Source organism: Lactuca serriola, chromosome 9, assembly GCF_051521515.1.
Source record: "Lactuca serriola cultivar US96UC23 chromosome 9, Lser_US96UC23_V15, whole genome shotgun sequence".
Taxonomy (NCBI): domain Eukaryota; kingdom Viridiplantae; phylum Streptophyta; class Magnoliopsida; order Asterales; family Asteraceae; genus Lactuca; species Lactuca serriola.
The window spans coordinates 31,119,286-31,134,139 of NC_136416.1; the positions used below are offsets into that span (position 1 = coordinate 31,119,286).

The 14,854-nt window shown below is 41.6% G+C and overlaps 1 protein-coding gene across 1 annotated transcript; it reads left to right on the forward strand.

Moving 5' to 3' along the window:
• The first annotated feature begins 12,491 nt into the window (after positions 1–12,491).
• On the forward strand, positions 12,492–14,152 carry LOC145075502 (uncharacterized). Its single transcript, XM_079021729.1, has 3 exons — positions 12,492–12,633; positions 13,612–13,737; positions 13,806–14,152. Exons 1-3 carry the CDS (start codon positions 12,492–12,494, stop codon positions 14,150–14,152), a joined length of 615 nt encoding a protein of 204 aa, XP_078877855.1.
• The last annotated feature ends 702 nt before the right edge of the window (positions 14,153–14,854 follow it).

Sequence of the window (14,854 nt, forward strand, 5' to 3'; positions counted from 1 at the left end):
TGGCAGATGCGCCAAATAGAGATTGTCATAACAATAGCAGATGCGCTTATATGATAATCTTGGCAGATGCACTTATAGGATAATCTTGGCAGATGCGCTTATAAGATAATGTCGGTAGATGCGCCTAAAAGATAATGTCATAAACCTGGCAGTCGCGCCTCATAGTGTATGACGTAATCCTGACAGAGGCGCTTAAAGGATGATGTTGGTAGATGCGCCTTATGTAGCAATAGATTTTGTGCTAATTCCTTAGGTCAATCCTCAGGAATGAATGAATGACGGGTAGTTGAATTCCTAGGGTAAAATCCTAAGAAAGATAATAGGGATGGGTAATTGAGTTGATTGTTTGATGGTTGAATATAATAACTATATTATTGTGGGTTGAAAACCCTATATGCTCACCAGGCTCCCAAGCCTGACCCACTCAGTTTTCTTTGTATCACAGGTATTGATACGAAGATATATTTCACGGAGAGATTAAAGGAGATGTAAAATCTTTAGTGTAAATAATGTAAGTTCTGTTTATGCTTATGTGTCTGTATCGGAACATGACATCCCGATATTTTGTTATATAATAAAAATACATTTCTTTACAGAAATGCTTTGATAAATCTTTATCATATTTTGGTAACAAATTCCGCAACTGTTTTCTTTAAAAGATTACTCTGATTTTAAAAACCAAGCATAAACAAATCTGTCTTTTCTGGCCGAGAAATTGGGGATGTCACACAGTGGAAAACTATGTAACTTTTTCGATTATATTTATGATTGGTTGTATGTAAAATGATCACTATTACACTCATATGTCATGATACTACACATTAAGTCCTCCACCCCCATACGTTTCCGCCATCCGAGGTTTGGGGTGTGACAAACACATACAAAATATCCTTTATACTAAAAGACAAATTCAATTTGGTTTGGGCCCATTTGTATGTTGAGCAGAGCCTGTATGTATGATGGGCGCGAGCAGGTATATAGGTCAAGCCCGTTACGATGAGTGGGGCCCGATGTTATGTATGGTAAGTGGTATTTTAGAGAAATCACTAAGCTTTGTGCTTATAGTTTTGTGGTTCATTTTAAGGTACTTCCATTTTGAAAGGGAATGGTCCAACTTGATTGCACATCGTTTCCCCTATGTCTTTTCGCATTGTTGACTTTTTTTATACTCTGATATTTGAGATGCACTTTTATTATGTTTGGTTTTGAAACAAATGATGTATGAATTTGATGGTATAAAAACAAAAAATTTATCTGTATTTGGGATGTTACAACTTAGTCATAACAATCCCGATAATTTTACTATAAATAGCAATGTCATTTTGGGTTATACACAATAATAAAATAAAGCAGATCTATAAATATGTTTATTTGAGGAACTTATTTTGTTAATTAATTATTTGTTTAATTAATTAATGGTAATATAAGGAATGTGGAATATTCCACAATGATTTGAATTCCATAGATAATTATAATTATGTTTGGTAATTATCTCTTGGATTTCAAATCACCTCCCTATAAATAGAGGGATCCAAATTCGTTTCTAATGTATAAGAGAAATACCTCTTAGTCTAAAAAGTTTGGAATCCTCAAAAACCCTAAGAAATCCCAAAGTGTAGTTCCCACGTCCTGGCAGGTTGTTTACCACGGCGTGGTCGACCACAAAATCGAGATTTCGGTTTTGTTTGAAGCTTGTAGTGTAACGCCCCATTTCTGGTGTGTGATTTAAATAAAAAAAAATTTATTTCCTAAGACTCGACGAGTCAGTAGCCCGACTCGTCGAGTAGAGTCGGGAGTTGCACGCGGTTTAAGTTGGCGACTCATCGAGTCCATATTCCTGGACTCGGCGAGTCTGCTAGTCTGGATGAAACCCTGATTTCAAGGGTTTGCACCCTATTTAAACATATTATGTGCCCCAAGACCAGCCTCCCTCACCCACAAAGAGTCCCATACGAAACCCTAGCCGTTCTTAAGCATTTTTGGAGCATTTTCTCACTTGTGAAGGTTTAAGTGCATCTTGGGGATTTGAGGAAGAAGAGAGAAGAGAAGTATTCAAGGGGAGCAAGTAGATCCGGATTTCTGGTTGCATTTCAGTCCCCTTTGAGTCGGGAAGCTACAGAGCAGTAGCAGCAGTCAGTTTCTGAGTAGCATTTCTTCAGCCAGTTTACGAGGTGAGTTTCTTTCCAGTAGGAACGGGTCTTTGGCCACAATGCCGACCTGTTTAGTTAGCAGTAGTTTCGGACCTCGGTCCGATGTAGTAGTTAGAATGCTTGATCTCTTTGTGATTCAAGCATGTTTTGTGTTATGTGTTCTGGACTCTGGTCTGATGCAGTATGTAGTATATGTGTTCGTGCTAGATGATATGTCTATGCTATGCTATGTTCAGGCAGTTTCCGGATTTCGGTCCGATGCATGGGACAAGGTCCCATCCAGTTCTGGACTTCAGTCCGATGCAGTTAGTTCCGAACTTTGGTCCAATGCAGGGGACAAGGTCCCAGTCAGTTCCGGACTTCGGTCCGATGTAGTTTCCAGACTTCGGTCCGATGTAGAGGGCCAGGCCCTGGTTAGTTCCGGACTTCGGTCCGATGTAGTTTCCAGACTTCAGTCCAATCCAGCGGGCAAGGCCCAATAGTTGTTTATATGTTATTGTATGGTATGTGGTAGTTTGGGGGAGCTCACTAAGCTTCATGCTTACAATTTCAGTTTTGTTTTCAGGTACTTCCGCTAGCAAGGGGAAGAGCTCGGGATGATGGCATCGCACACACCACGGCTTCAGTCTTATCCTAGGGGTCTTATCCAGATATTTTGATATGATTGATACAATTTTTTTTACACAGTTACTTTGACTTTTGAGTTACTCATTCTATGGTTCTTAGTATATATGACATTCGATGATGTGATTTTTAGTAATATTAAAACAAAAAATTTTGGGTCGTATTTTGGGATGTTTCAAGTTGGTATCAGAGCCTTGGTTTGAGGGATTCAGGCACACTTTCGAGTATGACTGGACTCAAACTAAGGAAATGATAAAAGATTTTATACGAAAAATGTTTTCGAAAGAATTTTTGAAAAAGAAACTTAAAAAGAAAAGAGTTTTGAGAAAGGGAAAATGGTGTGGTGCTTGCTAGAATATGACTAAGGATCTAGGAGGATGCCTTATATTATGGTTATCTGTTTCAGTTTCAGTAGAACAGCATGCTAGAATAGGACTAAGGATCTAGGAGGATGCCTTATGTTCCTGCTTTATGTGCTTCAGCTTCATGAGAATTGCATGCTAGTATTGAGTAGACAGTAGTAGGATAGCATGTTAAGGTTATGCCTGATAGAATGAGCTTAGCATTGCATGCTAGTATAGTTTCTCGTTATGAGGATAGATATGCTTGAGTAGTTTCCTGTGTCTGAATGCTGCTTGCTTTTTGCTTTGTGGGACTCTGAGTAATGGGAGTTAGCCATTAGGTGAATGTGTCACGTTACATGTGATCAGGGTTAAATAATCTCAGAGTGCTAGATTTGGCCGTATTGCGCAACTTTTGTCTGAGTCTAACCGTTGTAGGTATGAGTCTTTTACTCGAAGGATTATCTGAGCCTCGTCACATGTGATGGTATTCAGGTGATGGCTAATTGGCATTACAAGGTGGCCTTCAGCAGTTGGGGACTGGTTTGGGTGGAGTCATAGATTTCCCTAGGGCAAGCCTAGGATGAGAGTGGCAAAGATCAGTAGCAGTATAAGTGACTTGGTGGAGTCGAGGCAGTTCTTGAGGAAAGTACGGATAGATGTGGAAGGTAGTATGGGCCTGTACTACTGGAAGCAGAGGATCCGTACTTGAATCAAGGAAAGCTGAGATGAGACCAGGAAACTTGTAGTAGTAGTGATCCCTCGAGATATATAAGTGTTCCTGACGTTTATTATGATGTGTTTTCAGAATGGTGGTTTTACGCCCTAGACCAGCAGTCGGCAGTTCTGGTGTCGGGGAGGGATCAGGATCAGGCTCGGGGGCCGAGCATTTGGATGAGCAGACTAGGGAGTTTCTCTCTTCATAGATTACTCGCATCATACTTGAGCAGACCCATGTGATCTTTGATTCGATCAAGGAGGGTATTTTGGAGCTGATGGATGAGAGGTTGAGCACCTTCCGTGCCGAGGTGATGACCATGATGGGGTCGCACATACTCACCTTCAGGGAGTTCCGGGCTTGTGGAGCTCCAGACTACCATAGGGTGTGGGATCCCATAGCGAGTACCAGGTGGTTTGCGGATGTCGCCAATGCTTTCCGCACCAGCAGATGTCCCGAGGAGGGAAAGGTCAGGCTAGCATCCTGTCTTCTGAAAGACAGGGCACGAGACTGGCGAGAGGAGATCGGGCATGTCAACGGGGATGACGCAACACTTGATGCGATGTCTTGGGCTGATTTTACTACTAGGTTCAGAGTCGAGTTTGCACTGGTTATTGAGGTGCAGCAGTTAGCCAAGGAGTTTCAGGATCTCACCCAGACTATAGAGACCGTGGTGAAGATTACCACCAAGTTCAGGGAGAGGACTCTTCTCATTCCTCAGTATGTAACTGATGAGGAAATGAAGAAGGCTCGTTATCATGAGATGTTGTGGAGTGATATCCGCCAATTTGTGAGCCGGTCCAGCTGTAAAATGTTGGATGATATGATTGTGAAGGCTCGTGAGAGAGAGAGAGAGAGATTTGGAGATGGAGAAGAGGAGGAAGCCAGAGGCGGCATCTGGCACAGGGAGTTCGGGCAAAATTCCCAAGATATCGGATCATAGATCTAGAGGACAGCAAAGCCGCAGTTGGTGTGGCAAGTGTGGGAGATTGCACGATGAGGTGTGCAAGGCAGGGAGTCTCGGTTGCTACAAGTGCGGCCAGACCGGGCATGTGAGCAGAGATTGTACAACTACTCCCACCATTACCTCATCATCTGATCTAATTTGCTTCCATTGCAATCAGAGGGGACATAAAAAGTTTCATTGTCCGAGTTTGGCAGCAGCAAGGAAGGTGGCGGCACCTGCCCCTGCAACTTTGAGGATTACAGACGGCCGTCAGGGCCAAAGTGAGGCGCCAGTGGCGAAGAGTAGAGCTTTTCAGATGACAGTAGAGGAGGTGTGAACGACTCCTGATGTGGTGACGGGTATGTAGGTTCGTTCTTAGTGAACGACATTTCAGCTATAGTATTGTTTGATTCGGAGGCTACATGATCATTTGTTTCGCTTGCGCTTAGCAAGAGGTTTAGCAAAGCTCTAGGGGAGCTGAGTTGCCCACTTGAGGTTGAGATAACTGATGACAAGACCGTCAGGGTCGCGAGAGTACATAGGACGTGTTTGTTGCAGTTATTTGATGAGCAGTTTTCAGTGGACTTGGTTCCCATTCCCCTGTGAGGGAATAAGGTTAGAGTGGGTATGGATTAACTGAGCCCCAATGGGGCAGTGATTGATTGTGAGCTACAGTTAGTGAGGGTCTGCACCCCTGGTGGGGGAGAGTTAGTGATTCAGGGCGAGAGGCCACAACGCAGACCAATTCTTTGTTCAGCAGCGAGAGCATGGCGCTACTTCCAGCAGGGTTGCGCGGGGTACGTCGCTTATGTTTTAGATGCCTGGGAGAAGGGCAAGGCGACTGTTGACGATGTACCGGTGGTACGTGAGTACCCAGATGTATTTCCAGAGGATTTTCCTGGAATACCTCCTAAGAGACAGGTCGAGTTCAGGATTGACCTGGTCCCTAGTGTTGCGCCGATAGCCAAGGCACCATATCGATTGGCTCCTCAAGAGATGCTTGAGTTGTCTACGCAGCTGCAGGAGCTGTTAGACAAGGGTTTTATCAGACCAAGCAGTTCACCATGGGGAGCCCCGATCCTTTTTGTGAAGAAGAAGGATGGGTCGCACCATATGTGTATAGATCACCGGGAGTTGAACAAGGTAATGGTGAAGAACCATCACCCACTCTTGAGGATAGATGACTTGTTTCATCAGCTTCAGGGAGCATCTTGGTTTTCCAAGATTGATCTGCGCTTCAGTTATCATCAGATGCGGGTCAGAGGTGAGGATGTTCAGAAGACTGCTTTTAGGACCCGCTATGGTCATTATGTGTTTGTGGTGATGCCGTATGGGCTCACCAATGCTCCAGCCGTGTTCATGGATCTCATGAACCGTGTATGTCGGCTGATGCTGGATCGGTATGTGATAGTGTTCATAGACGATATCTTGGTTTGTTCCAAGACTCAGGAGCAGCATGAGGGGCACCTAAGGGAGGTGCTAGAGACTTTGAGGAGGGAGAGAATTTTCACAAAGTTCTCCAAGTGCGAGTTCTAGTTGCACGAGTTGCAGTTCCTTAGACACCTCGTCAACCAGAAGGGTATAATAGTGGATCTGGCCAAGATTGAAGCCGTGATGCAGTGGGAGGTCCCGAGGTCTCCATCTGAGATTCGGAGCTTCCTAGGTTTGGCAGGGTACTACAGGAGATTCATCCAGGACTTCTCCAAGATAGCAGTTCCACTCACCCAACTGACTAGGAAGTCGGTAGTGTTTTGCTGGGGGCCTGAGCAGCAGGCAACATTTGAGACCTTCAAACGGCGATTATGCGAGACACCGATTCTTACCCTGCCAGAGGGAGTGGATGACTTTGTAGTCTAATGTGATGCCTCGATCATCGGTATGGGAGCAGTGTTGATGCAAAGAGGGCATGTGATAGCTTATGCCTCTAGACAGTTGAAGCCTCACGAGGCTAACTATCCGACACACGATTTAGAGCTGGGGGCAGTGGTGTTCTCCCTCAAGATTTGGAGGTATTAACCCTGTGGGTCCGTTGTACCATTTACATGGATCACAAGAGTTTGAGGTACCTCATGGACCAGCCGAATCTGAACATGAGGTAGCGCTGGTGGTTGGACGTGGTAAAGGATTACGATTGTGAGATCCTTTATCATTCGGGCAAGGCCAACGTTGTGGCTGACGCCCTAAGTCGCAAGGCGATGGCGGCTCCGATCAGAGATATATGTCTGAGGATGATGGTGATTACTCCATTGTTGGAGCATATTAGAGAGGCACAGGTCGAGGGCCTGAAGGAGGAGAGGCAGAAGTGCGAGAGGATTGTGGGCCGAGTAGCTTCTTTCGATTATGACAGTCGAGGATTGTTAACCCTTCATGGGATAGTCTGGGTGCCATATTGGGGAGGAGTACGGCAGGTGTTGATGAATGAGGCCCACAAGTCTTGGTTCTCCATCCATCCAGGGGCGACGAAGATGTATAGAGATCTTCAACCTGATTATTGATGGCCCTGCATGAAGTGGGACGTAGCCTGGTATGTAAAGAGGTGCCTGACCTGCAGGAAGGTCAAGGCAAAACACCAGAGACCCCACGACGAGATGCAACCGTTAGACATTCCTGTGTGGAAATGGGAGGATAACACTATGGATTTCATCACTAAGCTTCCCAGGACCGCACGTGGAGTTGACTCAATTTGGGTCATAGTGGATCGACTGACCAAGAGCGCGCATTTCATACCGATTCAGAAGAGAATATCGGCCGAGAAGCTAGCCGATATCTATGTGCGCGAGGTATTGGCACGACATGGGGTGCCTGTATCAGTAGTATCAGACCGAGACGTCCGTTTCACTTCCAGGTTTTGGAAGCGGTTTCATGACGAGATGGGTACTCGTCTCCATTTCAGCATTACTTTCCACCCCCAGACGGACGGGCAGAGCGAGAGGACTATTTAGACTCTCGAGGACATGCTTCGGGAATGTGTCCTATATTTCGGTGGTAGTTGGGATACGTATCTTCCTTTAGCGGAATTTTCGTGTAACAATAGTTAACATGCTAGCATTGACAGCCCTCCTTTCGAGATGCTTTATGGGAGAAAGTGTAGGACCCCCATTTATTGGGGCGAGGTCGGTCAGCGAGTCATCGGGAGTAACGAGATGGTGCTCAAGATCACAAAGTTGATCCAGCAGGTCCGTAGCAGACTGCAGACTGCGCAGAGTCGGCAGAAGAGTTACGCGGCCAAGAGGTGTTCAAACTTGGAGTTTCAGGTGGGCGATATGGTCCTCTTGAAGGTATCACCCTGGAAGGGTGTTATCAGGTTCCGAAAGAGGGGCAAGCTGGGCCCTAGGTTCATTGGCCCTTTTAGGGTTTTGGCCCGGGTGGATCAGATTGCTTATCGGTTGGATCCTCCAGCAGAGCTTAGCCAGATCCACAACACCTTCCGTGTTTCTCAGTTGAGGAAGTGTTTGGTGGACCAGTCAGCAGTTGTACCCTTGGAGGATATTCAGGTTGATAACAGCCTGAATTATATTGAGAGGCCCATTGCGATCTTGGATCGGAAAACGAAGACCTTGAGGAACAAGGTAGTCCAGCTAGTGAAGGTGCAGTGGCAGCACCGGAAGGGTTCAGAATGGACGTGGGAGGCCGAGGAGGAAATGAGGGAGCATTATCCAGAGATATTTATAGATTCAGCAGCAACAGACTTCGAGGACGAAGTCTAAGATAAGTGGGGGAGAGTTGTAACGCCCCATTTCTGGTGTGTGATTTAAATAAAGTAATATTTTTATTTCTTAAGAGGTACACGACGAGTCAGTAGCCCGACTCGTCGAGTAGAGTCGGGAGTTGCACGCGGTTTAAGTTGGCAACTCGACGAGTCAATATTCCCGGACTCGGCGAGTCTGCCAGTCTGGATGAAACCCTAATTTCAAGGGTTTGCACCTTATTTAAACATCTTATGTGCCCCAAGACCAGCCTCCCTCGCCCATAAAGAGTCCCTTACGAAACCCTAGACGTTCTTAAGCATTTTTGGAGCATTTTCTCACTTGTGGAGGTTTTAGTGCATCTTGGGGATTTGAGGAAGAAGAGAGAAGAGAAGTATTCAAGGGGAGCAAGTACATCCGGATTTATGGTTGTATTTTAGTCCCCTTTGAGCCAGGAAGCTACGGAGAAGCAGCAGCAGCAGTCAGTTTCTGAGTAGCATTTCTGCAACCAGCTTACGAGGTGAGTTTCCTTCCAGTAGGAACAGGTCTTCGGCCACAATGTCGGCCCGTTTAGTTAGTAGTAGTTCCGGACCTCGGTCCGATGCAGTAGTTAGAATGCTTGATGTCTTTGTGATTCAAGCATGTTTTGTGTTATGTATTCCGGACTCTGGTCCGATGCAGTATGCAGTATGTGTGTTCATGCTAGTTGATATGTCTATGTTATGCTATGTTCAGGCAGTTTCTAGATTTCGGTCTGATGCAGGGGACAAGGTCCCAGTCAGTTCCGGACTTCGGTCCGATGCAGTTTCCGGACTTCGGTCTGATGCAGAGGGCAAGGCCCTGGTTAGTTCCGGACTTCGGTCCGATGCAGTTTCTGGACTTCGGTCCGATTCAATGGACAAGGCCCAATAGTTGTTTATATGTTATTGTATGGTATGTGGTAGTTTGGGGGAGCTCACTAAGCTTCGTGATTACAGTTTCAGCTTTGTTTTCAGGTACTTTCCGCTAGTAAGGGGAAGAGCTCGGGATGATGGCATCGCACACACTTCAGCTTCAGTCTTATCCTGGGGGTCTTATCCATATATTTTGATATGATTGATACAGTTTTTGTTTTGACACAGTTACTTTGACTTTTGAGTTACTCATTCTACGGTTCTTAGTATATATGACATTTGATGATGTGATTTTTAGTAATATTAAAACAAAATTTTTTGGGTCGTATTTTGGGATGTCTCATGTAGTTCCAGGATTTCTTAGACTTTCTTGTGTCTTGTTTCATGGGTGTGATTTTAGAAAAGGAACTCTACGTTGGGTTCTATAGTCCATTCAACTGGCTCATCAAAAGAAGAAACATATGAAGAAATCAAATGTATCATTCTATTATATTGTGTTTTATAAGTTGCATGGATAGTTGAGTTAGATCTTGTGTTTTGAGTCTTAGATCAAAATTGTTTGTTACGTCCACTGCCCAATGGTTGATCTTTAATAGACTTAAAACCCATCAGTTTCTAGATCCCATAGTCTCATGACTATTCTAGATCTATTTACTCATATCTAAACTGATATACAATGTTCCAATAATGCTCCTTACTACTCTAAAATGTCCTAGAGAATTCTTGGATATTTTAAGGGCTTCCATATTATTCTTGCACCCTCTATCCTCCTCCTGGTTGTTCTAGGTCGTGTCATCTTTGTCTACAGACTTCTATAAGACTAATATCGCCTTTCGTCTATGAGCCCCCCTTTTTAACCCAATCATAAGATAATCAAGTGGCATGATCTTTGTCTTCTCGGTTAATATGGTTACGGGATAATTGGTCCATGACACTCTCCCACCGCTAAATTGTTGTATATCCTCATGTTGTAGAAGGAGAACTTTTGTCCCTTCGAAATTGCGTATCTTTTTATACTGAGTGCAATTGCCCACTGTAATACCGGATTACAATCCTTATACTTCGAAGTCGGAATCCTAGGTATGTGACCACCCCTAACCTTTCCAAGGAGGTGGAGCATCATCGGTAGGTCACTCTTTACTTCGCGACAACCCACCTGCTAGTCCATACTTCTACGACCCCACAAAAACGCACAACTACACCGGATACAATGTAAAAAGTACTATTTGTATTATAAGATCTTGATAGCTTTACAAGGAAAATTCTCAATCGATTAGACAAATGAGACCTAATACCAATTTATATGGTCCTTTCTCTTTTTCATTGGAAGATTCTAGATCCCATAGTATCTCAACTATTCTATATTTGTCTACTAAGATAAGTTATATACAAGGCTTCCATAATGCTCCTTGATACTCTATAATGTTCTTGAGAATTCTATGGCATTCCAAGGTCTCTCGGAGTACTCTTAAGGCTCGTTTGATATGGTATCTAACTGGGTCCATAAAATACCAATTGACACGTTTGATATTGATTATAGATGGAGGGGACTCGGTCCAATATTAGGACTCGGTGCAATAAAAATACTCGGTCCTTGCTTTCAACTTGATGGACCGAGACAAATAAAAAAAAAACTCGTCGATGCCCTACATCACTCCCCTGTTAACCTCCCAGCGACGAAGCAAGAAGTGCCAATAGCAATCCAAATCTGTCGTGCAGCAGCATCAGTTAACAACAACAAACAGCAATAGCAACGATCAACAGCAACAGCATCAATCAATAGGTTTGTTTTTCTGTTTGTCCTTATTTTTTCTGCATGATCAACAGCATCAACATCAACCAATTGGCACGTTTTTCTGTTATCAATTCTTAAAATTTCCATATTTTCATGTTCTTGATTTTTCACCTCCATGATTTATTGTTTCTCATTGTTTTTCATGTTCGTGATTATTAGCATTCTCATGTGAGCATGCATCTTATTTGTTGATTCTTGAAAACAAGAAGTGAAAATCTTATAATGTAGAAAATTGAACATGAAAATATATATATATATATATATATATATATATATATATATACTACCACACGGCATTAGTTAACCAACAATTTGATGATCCAGTTTATAATATTCAATTCATTATTTGACAATACTCATGGAGTATGAAAACACAAACAAAGAAATAAAACAAAATTGGTGAATATGTGTATAGAACCTTTTCTTTTTATTTATTAATTACTATACATCTTCCAAAAACAAAATTGGTGAATGTGTATATATTTGCATAACATGTGTGTTACATTTGTGTTACGTCTTTTTGTATATGTATATATATTTGTGTTTATATGTGGAAATATGTGTATATATTTGCATAACATGTTAAACATTTATTTATTCCTTAGACATGACGGAAAAGAGAAGTAGAGCTAGTTGGTCTTCGGATTTTGTGAACAAAACTTTCCTTGGTGCATGTATCCAGGAGCTGACAAGTAACGGTCGGGTGGGTAGTGGTCTCAAAGGTACCTCATGGAATACAATAGCTGAAAAACTAAAAAAAGAACACGAGTTTGTTGTTGACAAAAAAACAAATGAAATATCGTTATGACTACTTGAAAAGCAAGTATTCAGTTTGGTTGAAATTAAAAAACAAAACTGGGAATCTCTATAGTCCTATCACAAACACGTTTCAAACAACGAATGAAGAGTGGAAAGCAGAGGCGAAGGTAATCTTTTAATTTAAAAAACATTGTTTTTTTTTAAGTTTAATAATAAAATAAAATTTTCAAACAGTTGAACAAGATGGTTGAGAAATTAAGAAATGCACCCCTCCTTTACCCTGATCTATGCATCCATTTGTTTGAGGGTGCGACCTCGACTGGTGCTGCTAGTTGGGGACCATCTTCAACATTCCCTCACCCTGCAGAAGGCTTTACTACACAAGATTATGAAGATATCGAGATGGTAGATACACCACCTCAAATGGATATCTCAGCCTCAGCTTCAACAGTACCCCCACCTACAAGTGCATCACATGCAAGTGGAGATTCGTCTGGTCGGTCCAAAAACAAAAGAGGAAAATGAAATGCACCCACGGACTCACTTGATGATGACATAAGAGAGGTTGGCAAGGAAGTTATGAAGGGGGCTCTAGCGTTCGCGCAAACTAATAATCTTGACAAGGAGATGGATGAGTGTATTGAAAAATTGAGAGGCTTGGAGTGGGGAAATTCTGATCCGAAATACATCACTGCTCTCATGTTGTTCACTGAAAATGCTGGTAACAGGAAAATCTGGTTACGCCTCGACTCTTCGACTTGTGAGTTGTGGGTGAAAAGTGCAGGAAAGAATTTTGGATTACTTGGTTGACTTTAGTATGACTTTAGGATGTTTTTGTCTTTATGCTTTACGGATTTATACTATGGTACATGTTATGGATTTTTATATGTAGGGTTGTTATGTTTTATGTTTAGGATTTTTAAGTTTAGGTTGTTTATGTGTTATGTTTAGGATTGTTATTTGGTATTTACATTTATGTTATGGAATTTTTAAGTGATGGATTTTTATGATATAGAGTTATATGTCATCTATTTTAATGTTACTGATTAATTTTATGGTTTTTGCTATAAAATTTATGTGCTTTGTATTTAACATGTAACAGGTTACTTATGGATAAGGAATGTGAGTTTTTAGGTTTCCTTATACTCTCATGCTATTAGTTGATGTTGGTTCGAAAAAGAAAAAATATAATTGGGAGGATAAAAGCTAACGAATCAGAAGAAACCGGCCATGCATATACACAAGATTTGATATACGGATGTCTTATACAATGTTTTGATATGATGCGTCTTTCACAAGATGCATTTGTATTATTATGCAACCATTTTACTCAAAGAAATTGGTTGCAATGTAGTAGGACAATAAGCGTTGAAGAGAAGATGGCTATATTTTTACATGTTATAGGACATAATGAACGTTTTCGAGCTGTTAAAGAAAGGTTTCACCACTCCATACAAACGATTCATCAATGTTTTCATGAAGTGCTAAAAGTAATGATGTGTTTTACAAGAGAAATTATTGTACCAACATCTTCTAATACACCAAGAAATCCCTCGGAACGACATAGACAGCTAAAAAAACATATTTCCTAGAGCATTAGGTGCACTAGATGGAACACTTGTAAACGTAGTTGTGCCCGTTGATGAACAAACTCGCTATAGGGGAAGAGGAAAAGGTGAATGTTATCAAAATGTAATAGGAATTTGTGATTTTGATATGGTATTCACCTTTTTATGGGCTGGATGGGAGGGTGTAGCACACGATTCTAAAGTTTTGAAAGAAGTAGCATTTAATCCGACTTTTGGATTTCCATTCCCTCCACCAGGTTTGTCATTTTTCTATAAATTTTATTATCTATATTATTTATATGATTAATTTGTCACCCATGTACAGATAAATATTACCTTTGTGATGCCGCATACACCAATACCCGTGGATTTATGGCTCCTTACCGCAATACTAGGTATTGGTTAGCCGATTTTCGAAGAAACAGAGCTTTAACAAAGGAAGAAAGGTTCAATCATGCTCATGCACAACTTAGAAATATCATTGAACGTGCTTATGGTGTATTGAAGATGAGATTTCCAATTTTAAAACGTATGGCTCCTTATCCTTTTCCAGTGCAAAGAGACATAGTTATTGTATGTGTTGCGGTCCATAATTTTATGAAGAAATATGATATTCAAGATGAACTATTTACGAACTTTGAACAAAACACTATGGTTACTCCTAATGTGTGAGGTGGAGGAAGTGAGGGCCAAAACATACAAGGCATAGATTGGGGTTCAGAAGCCGTTAAGTAAATGACTACTTTGCGTGACCAGATTGCTAGTCAAACACTTTCAAATGATTCACGTTAAATGATATACTTTTTTATTATGTATGACAGTGTGTATTTGTGTTTTGTACTACACTTTGTATTTGGATTTTAAATTATGTATCTTTATTTTGGATTTTATGTGATAATTTTTATTTTTATAATTATTTTATCCGTCACAAAAGGACAACATAAGGATAATATGGTCATTTTTATCATTCAGCACAATCAGTCAGATAAATAATCAAACAGCATAAATTCAATCAGATATGGACTTAGTCAGCATTTCTAACCCAGTCAGATTCTAACTCAGTCAGCTCTAACCCAATCAGCAACTATCAAACGACCTCTTACTCCTCTATCGTCCTCTAGATTGTTCTAGGCCACTTCATCTTGGTCCAAGGGCTTCTATCACACTCTAGCATCTTCCAAGGAGTTGTACTGTGTTCTTACTTCTTAATTTCTCAACAGTTTTCCATGTATTCTTAATCACTCCAACATTCTCTAGAGGGCTCTCAATAGTTCTGGAAACCTTGTTTGTGACACAGTGGTCTTGAATTAGGTCAAATAAGGTAAATATGTAATATAAATGCATTTTAACATTTGTATAACATAGAATCTATAA

Bases quoted from the DNA above. Each gene is read 5' to 3' on its own strand.
- LOC145075502 (XM_079021729.1), top strand. From the start codon at position 12,492: ATGAAGGGGGCTCTAGCGTTCGCGCAAACTAATAATCTTGACAAGGAG. The intron at 12,634-13,611 runs GTAACAGGAAAA...AAAATGTAATAG, and splicing joins GTTGTTCACTGAAAATGCTG to GAATTTGTGATTTTGATATG. The intron at 13,738-13,805 runs GTTTGTCATTTT...ACCCATGTACAG, and splicing joins ATTTCCATTCCCTCCACCAG to ATAAATATTACCTTTGTGAT.